Source organism: Canis aureus, chromosome 4 (assembly GCF_053574225.1).
Source record: "Canis aureus isolate CA01 chromosome 4, VMU_Caureus_v.1.0, whole genome shotgun sequence".
Lineage (NCBI taxonomy): Eukaryota > Metazoa > Chordata > Mammalia > Carnivora > Canidae > Canis > Canis aureus.
In genome coordinates this window covers 8336156-8351923 of record NC_135614.1, presented here as the reverse complement: position 1 = coordinate 8351923, position 15768 = coordinate 8336156, and the positions used below count along the sequence as shown (strand labels likewise).

The 15768-nt window shown below is 40.4% G+C and overlaps 1 protein-coding gene across 6 annotated transcripts in view; it reads left to right on the top strand.

The window, feature by feature from the left end:
- Positions 1-14453, top strand: part of LOC144312139 (uncharacterized) — a 36594-nt gene extending 22141 nt beyond the window's left edge. For 4 of the 6 annotated variants that reach the window (XR_013377577.1, XR_013377576.1, XR_013377578.1 and 1 more), the window contains 2 exons: positions 2047-2114; positions 13263-14453. Coding sequence is in view for 1 of the 6 variants with exons in the window: in XM_077894491.1 (XP_077750617.1) it covers positions 2047-2114; positions 13263-13337 (143 nt within the window). In the remaining 5 variants the exon portion in view is untranslated. The remainder of the gene's footprint in view (positions 1-2046; positions 2115-13262) is intronic. The other 2 variants (XR_013377580.1, XR_013377579.1) reach the window with 1 other exon arrangement.
- Positions 14454-15768: the final 1315 nt, after the last annotated feature.

The following is a 15768-nucleotide window of genomic DNA, read 5'->3' as shown; positions in this document are numbered from 1 at the left end:
ATATATAAGGGAAGTCTGGAAGGGTCCTGAATGTAGGAGCATCTGTCCCCCTGGAGTTGAGGGTACATCACCCTTTCACTAAGTGGATGTATTCACTAACCCGGAAGCTCTCCAAACCCCATCCTATTGGGATTAATGGAGGTTTCCTCACATAGGCATGAATAATCACTACTTCCATTTCCAGACCTCCTTTTCTCTGGAGAAGTGGGGTGAAGTGGAAAATTCCAAGCTTCTCATTACGGCTTGGTCTTTTTGGTGACCAGCCCCACTTAGGAGGCAACCAGGAGCCCACCCAGAATGACTTTAATAGCATAAAAGATGCTTCTGGTGCTCTTTATTTTGTTAAGGATTATTTATTTATTTGACAGAGAGAGAGAGAGAGCGCGCAAGCACAAGCAGGAAGAATGCCAGAGGCAGAGGGAGAAGCAGGCTCCCCATTGAGCAGGGAGCTCAATTTGGGGCTCAATTGCAGGACCCTGGGTCATGACCTGGGCCAAGGAAGATGCTTAACCCACTAAGCCACCCAGGTGCCCTGGTGCTCTTACCACTTAGGAATTTATCAGGAGTTTAGGAGCCTATGTTAGGAACTAGGGACAAATACCTAAGAAATACATATTTCTTATAAACTATGACATCACGGGCAGCTTCCTTATGTCCCTTGGAACTGGGTGCTGTCATGTGATCAAGCTCAGGCCAATGAGATGCAAAGTATATGTGCAACTTCCCCTCTTTAATTATATGGGGGGCAGGTTTGACCTTTTCTTGTTAATTGTCCCTTTTTTACTGCAATGCAGATGGGCAGCACACCATCTCAGCCGATGGCTAAACAAAAGATGGAAAGAACCTGGCTTTGTTACCATGAAACTGACACATCAGTCCCAGACTGCTTATATTTGGCATTTTTGGTAGAAAAACACAAACAAAATCAAAACCCCTATCTGTTTAAATCACTATCACTTTGGCTCTTTATTACAGCATCTGAAACTACATCCTAAGCAATGCAAATCCTAGGAGTGTTTTTAAAAATTACTACCTTAAGTCACATAAATGTTTAAATGGGAAAATAAATGCCAATGGACAGGTAGAAAAGTTTTTTGTTGTTTTGCTTTGTTTTTAAAGAGGAGAAAGAATTGCAGAACTATATAAACTGATTAAATAAATATGGCAATGCTTTCAGGATAGAAAAATAGATCGGTGAAACATAGTTAAGTTAGAAAGACACCGAAGGGTGTATAAGAATGGAAGGTACAACAAGTGTGATTTTTTTAATTCTGTGGGAAAACAATGGTTCATCAATGTTTGGTTTGGTTCATCAATGTACTATCATGAATGCTTGACTTGAAGGAAAGCAAAAGTGTGCCCTGTTTCAAAATCATATGAAAATCTGGGATCCCTGGGTGGTGCAGCGGTTTGGCGCCTGCCTTTGGCCCAGGGCGTGATCCTGGAGACCCGGGATCGAATCCCACGTCGGGCTCCCGGTACATGGAGCCTGCTTCTCCCTTTGCCTATGTCTCTGCCTCTCTCTCTCTCTCTCTCTCTGTGACTATCATAAAATAAAAAAATAAAAATAAAAAAAAATCATATGAAAATCTAAATCCCAAATAGACCAAAGACTGAAATGTAAACATATAACCATAAAAACCTTCGGGGAAAAAATCCAAAAGATCACATGCAAAGTTGAGAATAGCTTCTTAACCAAAGCAGGAAATCCAGAGCCTGTTAAGGAAAAAATAGATATATTTACATAAAAGCTTTAAGTTTTATGTAGGAAAAGACAGAATATAGGTAAACAGAAATTATATTTGAAATCTGATTTGAAATTTGGCAAAATAAAGATTATATCATACAAAGAATTTGTAAGATACAAATTGATGAGAAAAAGACCTACAACTCAAAAGAAAAGTAGATCAGGCTATAAACAGGAAATTCACAGGAAAGCAACTCCAAATGTCTGATATATATATGAAAGGACATTCAAGTTCAGTAGTAATGGGAAAATAGGAAGTTAAATTAACAGTGATATATGACTTACATCCATAATGCCAGGTTTAAGGAAGAGCCTTCTGCTGGCAGGCAAGAGAGAAGAGCGTGTTGTCCCATTTGCTGGTGGAAATGTGAGTATTTATAGCCTTTGGGGGAAAGCAATCTGGCAATGTCTACTAAAAAGTAAAATAAATTGCAATTCCACTCATGGGAATATTTACCATAGAAATAAAAGTTATCAACATCATAAGCCCAGCTGTATAAAATGTTTATCTAAGATGTTGTTTTTGTTTGTAGAGTTAAAAATTGTAAACATGGTATAACTATGAATAGAGAAATCGTTGAATAATTTATGACACAGCCACTCCATGGAATTTTAGAAAGCCATCACAAAGAGTGAATTAGTGCTTTTACTGAGCAAGAAAAAAAGATGCAAACAAATTGCCATAATACAATCTCATTTTTGTAAAACAGTGCCAAAAGACTCTGTGTGTGTGTGTGTGCTGTGATATATTTTATGAACCTGGAGGAAAGTAAGGAAGAATTCATATCACGTTGGTAAGAAAGCTAAATTTGGAACTAGTTGCTGGGTCAGCAATTTGACAAGGAGAAGAGAAGGAGAAAAGAAAATAGTAAGCTGAAGAAGACCCTAAACATGTGGGATTTTGTCTGTTACATGTAAAATTATATGTAAGTATAATTGCAAATAGAAATAAGATGACCAAAAAAAAAAAGAAAGAAAGAAAAAAGGAAGGAGGGAAGAAAGAAAAAGAAAGAAGAAATGACTATGAAGCTATATGGGACTTTTTATTTGTTTGGTTTTTGTTTTGTTTATGGGGGGTTTTTTGGAAGTTTTTATAATATGTTCTATTGTAACATCGAGTAAAAAACAAATGGTTACAAAGTCAAACATAACCTATGGTTGTCGCTGAATAAAACATTTAGAGATGCAGACAAAGATGGGCATGTGCTAATTTGAAAATTGTAGAGCATGTTAGGTGGGATTGCGGATTATTTCCTATTTTATTTTCCAAATGTATCTGCTATTACTATATTATTTTTGAAAATATTTAGCAAAGTAAATAAAAATAATGATTAGAGATCAGAGACCACATGTCATGTGTTTCTTGGAATTTGTACAGACCCTATAACGGCTTCAAAATATTGTCTGAACTCAACAAGCATCAGTGAGGTAAAGGGAGTTGATTCTGGGATTCTCCATTTTTTCTCATTTTATGGTCACTTTCCAATTCTTTACCTTGGGCCACTGGGCAAAAATGAGATCATAAGATGACATCCTGATCTGCAAAATAAGCTTTTTAAAGAATGCATAAAATAAATGTATGCCTTCACTGAGATCCTCATAAGAAATCAAAGAGAACTTTGGAGGATTTCTGAAGAAATTAGCGATTCTGTAGCTTGTACCCCTCCCCTTTCTCCCACCCAGCTGGCCCTGTTTGCAGCTGACTGGGTCTGACAAGGACTCAGAGAAATCAGGTCTTGGGAGAGGGCCCCAGGGCCCCAGGGACAGTGTCCAGTAAAGGAAGAAAGACCCGGGAATGGAGTGGAGGGAAGCCTAATTACATGACTATCTAGGCAGTGAAACGGGAAGGCAGCCCAAATAACCAAGCGCACCCTGGGGCCTGCAAGATTCCCATCATGTGGATTCCCCTATGGTCATCCAGTCCTTTGAAGCAGATTATCAAAGTACTAGTGATGGGGGTGCTTTGCTCTCCTGAGTGGAAACTGCCCACCTGCATAGCTCAGGATGGCTCTCGGTAGAACTGGTACCAGCCTCCCTCTGCCCTCCAGCGATCGGTTTCTCAAATTTCACAATGCAGTGCTATAAGAAGGGTACGGGGTGGGAGAGAAGAGAGCCCTATCAAAGCACAGTTTGACTAAGGCCACAAGACTCCTCATGGGAGCCACTCCCGTTGCCTCATTCGGCCGTGTACCACCCTGCACCTGGCACAATGCCTAGTAGTACATGGGGGACTCTCCATGTTGCTCTGTCCAATGCATGCATCAAACAGAGAGCTTTGCACAAGCCTCCAGGAAGAACTAATGACAACAGGTACTGTCTGGAAAGACTTAGAAAATTGTCTATTTTCTCTCCCTTGCTGAGAGCACAGCAATTCTACGGAATGGTTGCAAGGTCTGACTGTGCTTGACTTCCTGGGCTGCAGAAAGGCACTCACCAGCATTCAAAGGTGCAGGCAAGAATGTTTCCAGAGCAGCAGGTGACCGGGTGGTGGTCTCTCATGCTCCCATGTTCAATTGGTCTCATCTTTTAATGCCTCTAGTCCTTAAGGTGAATCATAAATACCCTGTGGCCCAATTCCTAGGTGGGGGCCATCTTCCTCAAAGTGAGGCAATGCTCTACTCAGAGGCATTCCTGGGAAGGAGACACTTGAGGACTGATGTCCCTGCCTGTCTTATTGCACATCACCTGCAGAAGCCATCACCTTGCAATTTGCAGGTGTGTGTTTCATAATTGTCCCCCAGGCAGTTCTAAATGACAAAGGCTGAGTGCTGGCAGTACCCTTCCACTTCCCACCAGCCCCTCAGGGGTAAACACATTTTGCTGCGGTGCTCACAGGAACTATCCCCTTCAAGAGTTACAGACCTGGCTTGTGTTCTGAGCAAGGGGTCTCAATAGAGCAGTGAAATAAAACGATGCTTGGTTTTTCCAGAGGAAACCTTTTCTTTCCCCATTGTTAGCAACCCCAGGCAATCGCTTTCACCTGTATTCCATCCTGTTCTCTTTCCTGTCTCCAAAGTCCTAGGTGGGCTCCTCATGTAAGGTCTTCCTAAACTCCCTGAACCAAAAGGGGGAAGGACTGTTTTTAGAATGTATTTAACCTAAAGGACTTGGCATAAGAAAGAAGCTCCAGATTCATTTCACTAATAATACAGAGTTGAAGAAGATCTCCCTGCATCAGTTTGACTCATGGAGGGGGCAGGCTTGTGTGATAGTGACCTGCCCCCTCCCATAGACACCAAACCAAATCCTACTTCGAGCTGCCTAAGGAAGTTACATTTAGAATGCCATTTTCACTTGGGCCTGAGTTTCCCTTTTCTAATTTATTAAAGGCAATAGGAACTATTCTTAAAAATTAACTAGCTCTCTTGAAGTTCAATAGAAATGATCCCATTCTGCAGTGTATGCCTAAGTGGTCTCTCCCAAGGAAAAGTGAGCACATCTATGTTACTTTGTGGAAATCCATGAAATGGGTGCTGCACTTCTTCTGTATGGTCCTCAAAGGATGGAGAAACTCTACAGAGAATATGCACAATATTTGGAAACACCTTGAGACTTTCTAGAATTTACCTTTCCCTGGGGATGCATAGGAAAAGTCGTGAACAGATTTACCTGGTATGTCAATCAGGGAGTTTGGAATGGCCCAACCACCAAAGGCCATCCTTACTTCATTGGCACTGTTAGTGAAAGGCTTTCAGAACTAATCCCTAGAAAGAACTCACTTTCCTGTCTTTGGCATAAGATCACAGGTTTCCTGGCATGTCTTAGTGAAAAGGAAATAAAAATCTGGTCCTCAGTCTGATAAAGTAGGCTTGCAGCTTTCCATGGCTTCCTCCTGAAGTATCTCAATGAAAGCCTCCTCTGCTCTGCATTGCACCCTCTTTCACCTGGACTTGTTCTTTGTATCTTGGTTCATCTCCGGGAGCTCAGGACTATCCTTCCGATTGCTGAGTCCAGCACATGATGGTTGGCAAGAAATCACTAAGTCCCTTCAGCTTCACTTTGGCCTTTGCCAGCAGTATTTCCTTCATTCCTGCTGCCTCTGTGCCATGGAGTCCTGGCAAGTACATCACTTAGGACAAATTGTTGTCAGATTGAGAGAGGTCCTATTGGGAGTAAGATAATTCACTCAAAGCCAAAGCCAGAACCCCAGCCAAATGGATGTCCACCTTCTACACGACTGATGCCCAGGTCCTCTGTAAGCACATCAATACCAGGGAGTACACCTACTCTTCACGCTCTTCCCTCCTGCTCCTCAGGACCTTAAGGTTTTTAGTGTTAAAAAAAAAAAAGAAAAGAAGGAAAAAAAAAGAAGAAGAAGAAAAGAAAAAGAAGAAAAGATGAATGTTCTTCTTTCCAAGATGTCTTCAACTGGGATACCCATGATGATTATCCTCTCCTGATGATCTTTGAGGTCTTGGAATAGCTCCATGTGAACAGATCTTCTTGTGATCTAGTCCATGTCCAGAATATGCTAGAAGGTGATGCATGGAAGATGCTGTTTATCATCAGACTGCCTTATTTGTCTTCCAGTGTTCATTAAGGTATATTTTATCTCACCTCCCAGACCCAAGTGTCCTGGTCGGAAATCCATCCACCCACAAATGGATACATGAATAGCAGGAATTCTTCAAACTCCTTAAAATTGTATGTGAATTGTTCCATATGTAATTTTTATTCTCCAGAGGTGAGATTCCAGCGTCCATCATATACTCAAAGAGTTCTGCAATGCTAAAAAGATTAAAAACAGGTGTTTACTTACAAGTACTACTAGAAAAGTACTACTTTTCTCATTCTGACATTCTGTAAGACTCTGATCATGTTTGCAGCTTTACCACCAAACCCAAACCTAAAAGATATGGCTTGAGGGTGTAACAGTATCATAGCAGAATTTATGGGCTACATCTGTGCATGCTGAAGAAAGTGCTGGCAGTTCAAATCTTTGACAATCCACAAGACCTCTCCCACTTTGCTGTGATTATGATTTCCAGCAATTTTTGAGGCTTAATGGATGATACCATAGATATGGTATGGTATCACTTTTCACAATAACTGTCTTGATGAGAGTCCTCCTCATGAAAGACAGATCTGCTTGGTTCCTGGAGACTATCCAAAGACCTCACTAAACTCTGGCCCAATCCTGGTCTTCCCCTGGCTCAGCCTTGTCTTGAAAGATCGGGACCTCCAGGATGGCAGAAGGATGACTCTATTCTAGGAAAGCTTCCTCAGAAAGCTGACAAGACCTTCTCTGTGCAGGGGGTGGGAGAAGACATCCAGACAGGTGGTCTGTACTCTAGTGTGAACGGGAGTTGCTCTCAGTTGGCCACAACCTAAGATCCTCAGTATGGTGCATCTTCTCAATTCAGTGGGTTTCTAACTCTAGTTGGCTCTCCCCCTATGATTCCACCCAGCCTTTCAATACTTCCTGTTCTGATCAACATTAGAATACATTACCTTTCATTCTATGCAAATGACTGATAATGGTATTTTTTTTACTCCTGACCCATAACTTAACTTCTATACAGTAGCTCCTTGTGGATGTCACTTGGATATCTAATCAGCAGCTCAAACTTAGTATGTGCGCAATCTGACTCTTGGTCTCCGGCCTCTTTTCTTCTGTTCTTCATCTAGTTATGTGCACATCCCTCCTTCTGGTTGGTCATGCCACATAGTCTGGGCATATTCCTTGAAATCTTTCTCCCTGATCTTTCATAACCTATACAGCAACATGCCCTGTCAGTTCCATCTCCAAAATATATCTTGTATCTGCCTGCTTCTCTTCATTGCCACAACCTGTATCTAGTGAGAATATTACACTCCTATCATGATTCCCGTGCTGGCCCCAGGTTTTACTCAATGTAATCATGGTGAATTTTTAATAATGCAAGTGTGGTCATTACGCTCGGCAGCCTACAACCCCTGCAATGGCTTCTCGTATGTGGGATCAAGTCCAAACCTCTCACTTGCAGGCCATGGTTTCCATGATTCCTGCCTCCTACCCCAGTCTCTTCTCCTACCCCTCCTGGTTTTTTGCTCTGTGCTCTAGGTCTTGTAAGACCTTCAAAGCAGTCAGCTCATCTCTTTAATAAGTGATGGACCTTCATCCTCTCTCTCTCTACTCACATTAATGTAGTGGGAAGACTACCTATGAGATCACTCTATGCTGTGAGGGGAGAAAGATAAGAGCATCTTTCAAGTTGGGGAAGACCTGAACATCCTCTCGCCTCTAGCACACAATGGAAGTCACTGATTGGGCACTTGCTATAGAATGCTCTAATACTCCTTCTGATCCCAGCTAAGGATTGCTCTTTTGCCATTTTGTGTCCACCAAGTGCGATCCTCAAAGTGGGGGATTTAAGGTGCTACTTGCTTAAAGAATTATGTTTGCCAATTAAAGCCAGCACCAATCTATCTTTTCCTTTATTTTCTCATTTGTGTCTTAACAAGGGTCACTGAGACATCAATCCTATTGTTTAATCATTAAAAAGGCCAGAGAGATGTTATCAAATTTTTCTTGATAATATTTGGAATTTATAAAATGATCCTAGACAATGGGGCAGAAATATGCACAGAATAATGTGCATATTCTTTTAACTTCTGCTAATATAGAAATGAAATTTAAAGAAAAGTTAATTAGGTAATGTTGGGTCTTAGAGCTTTTAAATTTTTATCTCTGTTATGAAATAATGAAACTCACATAAAATTAGGGAATAGTATAATAAACCTTTATGTATCTATCACTTAGCTTTTATTACTATTAACTCGTGACCGATCTTGTTGCATAAATACCTCTTCAATTCCTCCTTCCTAAACTACACTATTTTCAAGAAAACCTTTGACAATATATCATTTCATCTGTACATAGTTTACCAGGCATTTTTAAAAGTTAAGGACTCTTTTAAAACCTAATCACAACATAAATATCACATGTGAAAAATTAGTAATAATTCCTTAACATCATAAAGTAACCATTATTCAAATTTTTAAGAACATCTCAAAATGTCTTTATGATTAGTTACTATGTCTTTATGGTTGATCAGTAGGCACACATTGCATTTGGTCGATTTAACTCTTAAGTCTCTTTTAACCTATGGATTTCCCCTATGTTTTTCTTGGCACTGTATTTATTGAAGAGATTAAAGAAACCAGGTCCTTCCCCACTAAATTTTTGTTAATTGCCCACCTCCCTTTCCACCACCCCTTGTTCATTTCCCAGAGTTAGGAGTCTCTCATGTTCTATCACCCTCACTGATATTTCCCACTCACTTTCTCTCCTTTCCCCTTTATTCCCTTTCACTATTTTTTATATTCACTGAATGAATGAGACCATGTAATGTTTGTCTTTCTCCTATTGACTTACTTCACTCAGCATAATACCCTCCAGCTCCATCCAGGTTGAAGCAAATGGAGGGTATTCATGGTTTTAATGGCTGAGTAATATTCCATTGTATACATAGACCACATCTCCTTTTCCATTCATCTGTTGATGGACACTGAGGCTCCTTCCACAGTTTGGCTATTATGGACATTCCTGCTATAAATATTGGGGTGCAGGTGTTCCAGAGTTTCACTGCATCTGTATCTTTGGGGTAAATCCCTAGCAGTGCAACTGCTGGGTCATAGGGCAGTTCTATTTTTAACTCTTTGGGGAACCTCCACACAGTTTTCCAGAGTGGCTGCACCAGTTCACATTCCCACCAACAGTAGAGGGTTCCCCTTTCTCCACATCCTCTCCAACATTTGTTGTTTCCTGTGTTGCTAATTTTCCCCATTCTCACTGGTGTGAGGTGGTATCTCATTGTGGTTTTGATTTGTATTTCCCTGATGGCCAGTGATGCGGAGCATTTTCTCATGTGTTTGTTGGCCATGTGTAGGTAGGTCTTCTTTGGTGAAATTTCTGTTTATGTCTTTTGCCCATTTCATGATTGGATTGTTTGTTTCTTTGCTGTTGAGTTTAATAAGTTCTTTATAGATCTTGGAAACTAGCCCTTTATCTGATAGGTCATTTGCAAATATCTTCTCCCATTCTGTAGGTTGTCTTTTAGTTTTGTTGACTGTTTCTTTTGCGGTGCAGAAGCTTCTTATCTTGATGAAGTCCCAATAGTTCATTTTTGTTTTTGTTTCCCTTGTCTTCATAGATGTATCTTGCAAGAAGTTGCTGTGGCCAAGTTCAAAAAGGGTGTTGCCTGTGTTCAAATCTAGGATTTTGATGGAGTCTTGTCTCACTTTTAGATCTTTCATCCATTTTGAGTTTATCTTTGTGTATGGTGTAAGAGAGTGGTCTAGTTTCATTCTTCTGCACGTGGCTGCTCAATTTCCCCAGCACCATATATTGAAAGACTGTCCTTTTTCCAGTGGATAGTCTTTCCTGCTTTGTCGAATATTAGTTGACCATAGAGTTGAAGACCCATTTCTGGATTCTCTATTCTGTTCCATTGATCTATGTGTCAGTTTTTGTGCCAGTACCACACTGTCTTGATGATCACAGCTTTGTAGCACAACCTGAAATCCGGCATTGTGATGCCCCCAGCTCTGGTTTTCTTTTTCAATATTTCCCTGGCTATTGGAGTCTTTTCTGATTCCACACAAATCTTAAGATGATTTGTTCCAACTCTCTGAAGAAAGTCCATGGTATTTTGATAGGGATTGCATTAAACGTGTAAATTGCCCTGGGTAGCATTGACATTTTCACAATATTAATTCTTCCAATCCATGAGCATGGAATATTTTTCCATCTCTTTGTGTCTTCCTCAATTTCTTTCAGAAGTGTTCCGTAGTTTTTAGGGTATAGATCCTTTACCTCTTTGGTTAGGTTTATTCCCAGGTATCTTATGGTTTTGGGTGCAATTGTAAATGGGATTGATTCCTTAATTTCTCTTTCTTCAGTCTCATTGTTAGTGTATAGAAATGCCACTGATTTCTGGGCATTGATTTTGGTCTTTTCACTATTTTTCTCTTTTTTCCTCAGCTTCCTTCCTTGCCATCAACTTGTCTTCTATGTCACTCACTCTTTCTTCTACGTCATTAACCCTTGTCATTAGGACCTCCAGTTTGGATTGCATCTCATTTAATTGATTTTTAATTTCAGCCTGATTAGATCTAAATTCTGCAGTCATGAAGTCTCTTGAATCCTTTATGCTTTTTGCCAGAGCCACCAGTAGCTTTATAATTGTACTTCTGAATTGGCTTTCTGACATCAAATTGTAATCTAAATTCTGTAACTCTATGGCAGAGAGTACGGTTTCTGATTCTTTCTTTTGTGGGGAGTTCTTCTTTCTAGTCATTTTGCTCAGTGCAGAGTGGCTAAAAACGAGTTGTACTTGTTAGAAGTGCAAACTCTTCTCTCTGTAGCATTCCAGCTCTTCTTTCTTTAAATCTCAGGTCGGATTTGTAGGTTTTTAGGATGATTTGAAAGTTATCTAGGTAAGTTGGTTGGGACAGGTGACTCGGGGACCCTACTCCTCCGCCATCTTGCCTCTATGATGTAAACATTGATTACTAGGTCAGGTCTTATCAGTCTTTCCATTGTTTTATAGTTTTCTATCAGTTTTCTATCTAATTGTTTACCAGTCATTGATGACCATTGCTTTCATCATTATTTTACTAGGGGCTGAGAAGTGATATTATTACATTAATCTTTCTCCATTTATTAGCTGGAGTACTGTAAGGAAAGATTTTCCTTCATGAGCCCTCGTTCACAATTTATACAAGAAAATCAGGATAAATGTTAGACTCTTTCCCAGTTTTTAGACTAGCGAGGTAATCCCCCAGCATCTGTCAACAGTGACCCATGGTGGGTTTTATTTTCAGTATCATTTTGAACTCATGAATAATAAGATATTTGAAGACCTTAAATTCTTTGAAGTTAGTTATTATTCTTTCTGAAAATGAAACTGTCCCATATTTGGAAGGTGGATCCAAAGCTTTGGGTTGGATCCTCAGCCTTTTGACACAATCTCAATGGCCTTAAATAAATTTTCTAATTTTCTGGCATGGTAACATGTGCCAGGATCATTTTATCTATTTCCTGGGCCAGATCTGAAGCAGTTATTGCTCCAAAGAGCCTTGTAACAGGAAATATACTTAGAGATCACAATATGAAAATAAGTGATGCTCATTGCCCTTGGCATATTTCTGTGGCTATTTTAGTTGACAGAACTAGAAAGAAAAGCATTTTTTAAAAGAAAAAAATACCCTGTGATCATAATGATGTAGCCAATGAAATAGAAGTTACAGAGTTTTTACTTCTTGATTTTATATTTCTGACTCTAATATCAATGATGAAAATCTTGGTCATAGTAATATTAATAAAATTACTTATTTATCTGATGTGCATTTGTTTCAGAAAAACAATACCAAAATGGTTAGTAACAATTTAAGTACCCAATGTAGTTAACAGTTTATTTGGGGTTTCTTTTTGCCATTAGGATATATTCTACTAGGAATAATCAGTCAAATCATTGTATTTTAAAATCACTTGAAATCATTTATACCTTTATATGGTTAAGTAGCTATGTATTTTAACACTCAGGGAAGCATTATTTTTGCTTACACTCCTTTTGGAATCATCCTTATAGTTAAACAGAGAGCATGCCACCCAAACAGCATGCCACAGTGTCCTTGGACCTGTGTTTTCTAAGAGATGGCAATGGTGATTCACTGTTTACATAAGTATTGCCAAAATACCGCTTATGTAGCCTTTCACAAAAATGTTTCTCAATGATTCCGGGGTCCTGGGATGGCGGCAAATAAATGTGGAAAGGCATTTGGATATTAAACATTAAAAATGAATATATATATTCATATACACATATATATTATTTTGTATATATAAGTGTATACATATGTATATATGAATTTTGTGTATGTATATATGAATATTCTTTTTAAGTACAGAGGCATCATGAAGCTGGTCTTGGGGCCTGGAGGAAGCCTAGTTATCTGCTGAGTTCTAGGCCCTATGAGAGCTGCAGCCTGACCAAAGTCCTGGAATTCAATGATCAAAGTCATGGAAACTATGGGGCTGTGAAGGCTAATCTAGCTCTCCTGTTAAGTTACTGGGTTGTTTGGGGTAAGACCTTTAACCTCACCATGCCTAATGGACCAGGACCATTAAAATATATGCCCCCCCACCCCACCCCTCCCCTCAGTGCCTGGGTGGCTCGTTTGGTTAAGCATCTGCCTTTGGCTCAAATCATGATTCCGGGGTCCTGGGATGGAGCCCCACTTGGAGAATCCCAGTTCAGCAGGGAGTCTGCTTTTCCCTCTCCCTCAGCCCTTCCCCCCCACCTCATGTGCTCTCTCTCTCAAATAAAATCTTAAAAAAAAATACACTGCCCCCTGTGTAGCCTCTAGGATACTTAATACTATGAGAAAATGTCCATAGCACCCTGCAGGGACACCGTCAAGGATTCTCAAGGAGAAAGGCTCATATTCCTAGTTAAACATGCAAAGTATGTTCCCTGGGTTTATACTGGCTTTGCATTTGCAACTCATTTATTTTTTCTCTTTCCCTTAGATTCATGAGCCACGTGAAGGTTCTGTTCATGAATCTATTTCTGATGCTGTGGTCTGGAGTGCCACTACCAGCTGAGGTTCTTTTTCTCCCTTCGAGCAGCACAGACGTGGAGTGACTTATCTCACCGACAAAGGCCATTCCGCGTCCCGGGTTCTGTTCCACGCCCTGCCCATCTTTGCTGTGCTGTTAGGGGCGTCGCTTCCACGTGGGCAGGCAGGATCTCTCAAGGCCTGTTGTGGGCTTCTGTTGTTCACTTTATGTTCCTTGTGGACTAAATACGGTGCGGATGAATTTGTTCCATTCATCCTTTTTTTCCCCGGCAGTATGTCATGTTTGGATGACCCCCAGCCCTCACTTCAGTCAGCAAGGCCGAGTAGCTAGACATGTTAGGTGTAGTAATTGTGGATTTACTAAAATCCCACACACATCAAAGGCTCCCTGAGAAGCTCTAATATGTGCGAAGGCCACGTTATACGCTGGTATGATTTCTGCCATTCTGTTTCTATAATAATTTAAAAAACGAGAAAGCAAAGAATTGCAGAATGTTATTTTTGACAAAAGACAATGTAATTTTCTTTTCTTTTATTAGCAGCCCAAACAAGATATTGGGTAACAATATTGCCCACCATCCTTTCTGCCATTTGCAAGGGCAAATGGAGCTTTTAATGCATTTTTAAATCATAAAAGTAAGAATATCATATATAAATATAACTACATAATATAAAATTATATGCATTTAATACAAGTTAAATTACATATAAATATAAATATTCTGCTTTATATGAAAGAAAGCTTTATCTCCAATTCATTGCCAAGTACTGTTTCCTTTAAAGAATGATGGGGATTTTTATGTTAAGTATCTTAATTTGTTTTAATCTGTAACTGTTTCAAATCCTCTGGGAGACAACCACATCGCAAGTACCAGTTTAATTTTTATTGCAGGCCATGAAGTCCAGGAACCCTCCAGAGCGGTTGTGGTATAAATACCGCTCTAACAGCCTCTTGTCTTACTTCCTGATTAGGGCAGTAGATTTTACCTGGGTGCAACCTTTCTTTCTCTCTCTTTTAAATTTTTTTTAAGGTTTTCAGCTCTAAATTCTCTATTTCTTCATAACAATGTCTAGTGCCATTGTTTCAATTCCTTCTCAAAATAGTGATGAAAACTAGGTAGAATAAGTGATTTAAAACACACAAAAAGGGATCCCTGGGTGGCGCAGCGGTTTGGCGCCTGCCTTTGGCCCAGGGCGCGATCCTGGAGACCCAGGATCGAATCCCACATCGGGCTCCAGGTGCATGGAGCCTGCTTCCCCCTCTGCCTGTGTCTCTGCACCTCTCTCTCTCTCTGTGACTATCATAAATAAATAAAAATAAAAAAAAAATAAATAAAACACACAAAAAAACCTTTTTGTCTAAAATCCAGATGTCCAAATTGTCCTAGATCCAATGTGTCCTGATTTTCTTTTTTCTTTTTTTTTTTTAAGATTTTATTTATTTATTCATGAGAGACAGAGAGAGAGGCAGAGGGAGAAGCAGGCTCCCTGCAGGGAACCCGATGTGGGAATCGATCTTGGGTCTCCAGGATCACGCCCGGAGCCGAGGGCAGCGGCTCAACCACTGAGCCCCCCGGGCTGCCCTGTGTGCTGATTTTCTTGACTTCAGGTCATTTGACCAATGCATTGAATCATTAAACTATAATGGATTTTAATATTTTGCCTTTGTGTTTAGGATCTTTCTCACTTTACCCCAGCTTCACATCCCATGTTAAGGATGAAGTGGTCCAGTATTTGATAGCCTATGTTTCCAGACTTGGCCATAGAGTGACGTCTGCTGCTCCCACCAACCTAGAGGGAGAGTCCCTAATAATGCCAGTCTTTGTCTTCTGCTACTCAGATCTATTCCCTACTCTGCCCCTGCAATTTACCTTTTGGCAGCTCCCATATCAACTGGCTCTAACTTGGGTTCAGAAAGTGAGAGTCGCTGGCATGACCCTGGAGGATGCTCTCCCCTGCCTGCCCCCCAGCTGCTACCTGCTGCAGCAAGGTCTGCATCACTTTTGAGATCACAGATGCACCAGATAGAGATGCTTGCTCTGTGGTCCTCACCTCAACGGGGGCAGACTCATAATCCACCTTCCCCAGGTGGCTCTGCACTAGCTCTCTGAGTACACCCTTTGTACATATCTCTTAAAGCTTGGCTAAGAAACACTACCACAAATTGAGTGGCCAAAAACAACTGCAAGGCACTCTTTCACAGTTCTAAAGGTTAGAAGTCCGAGATCAAAGTGTTTGACACTGGAGCCATACACCCTTTGAGATTCTAGGTAGCAAGTTCCCACTCAACTATTTGCAGTTCCTCCAAATATTTCATATTCTCCCCTGATTCTTGCTTTTTCATCAGTTGTTCCCTTGCTTGACCTCCTGTCTGTTGCCCTTGCCAATTTCTGTGGTTTTTCTGAATTAAGCTTTGATGGTATCTGCTAATTTCTGTGGTCCTTCTGAATTAAACT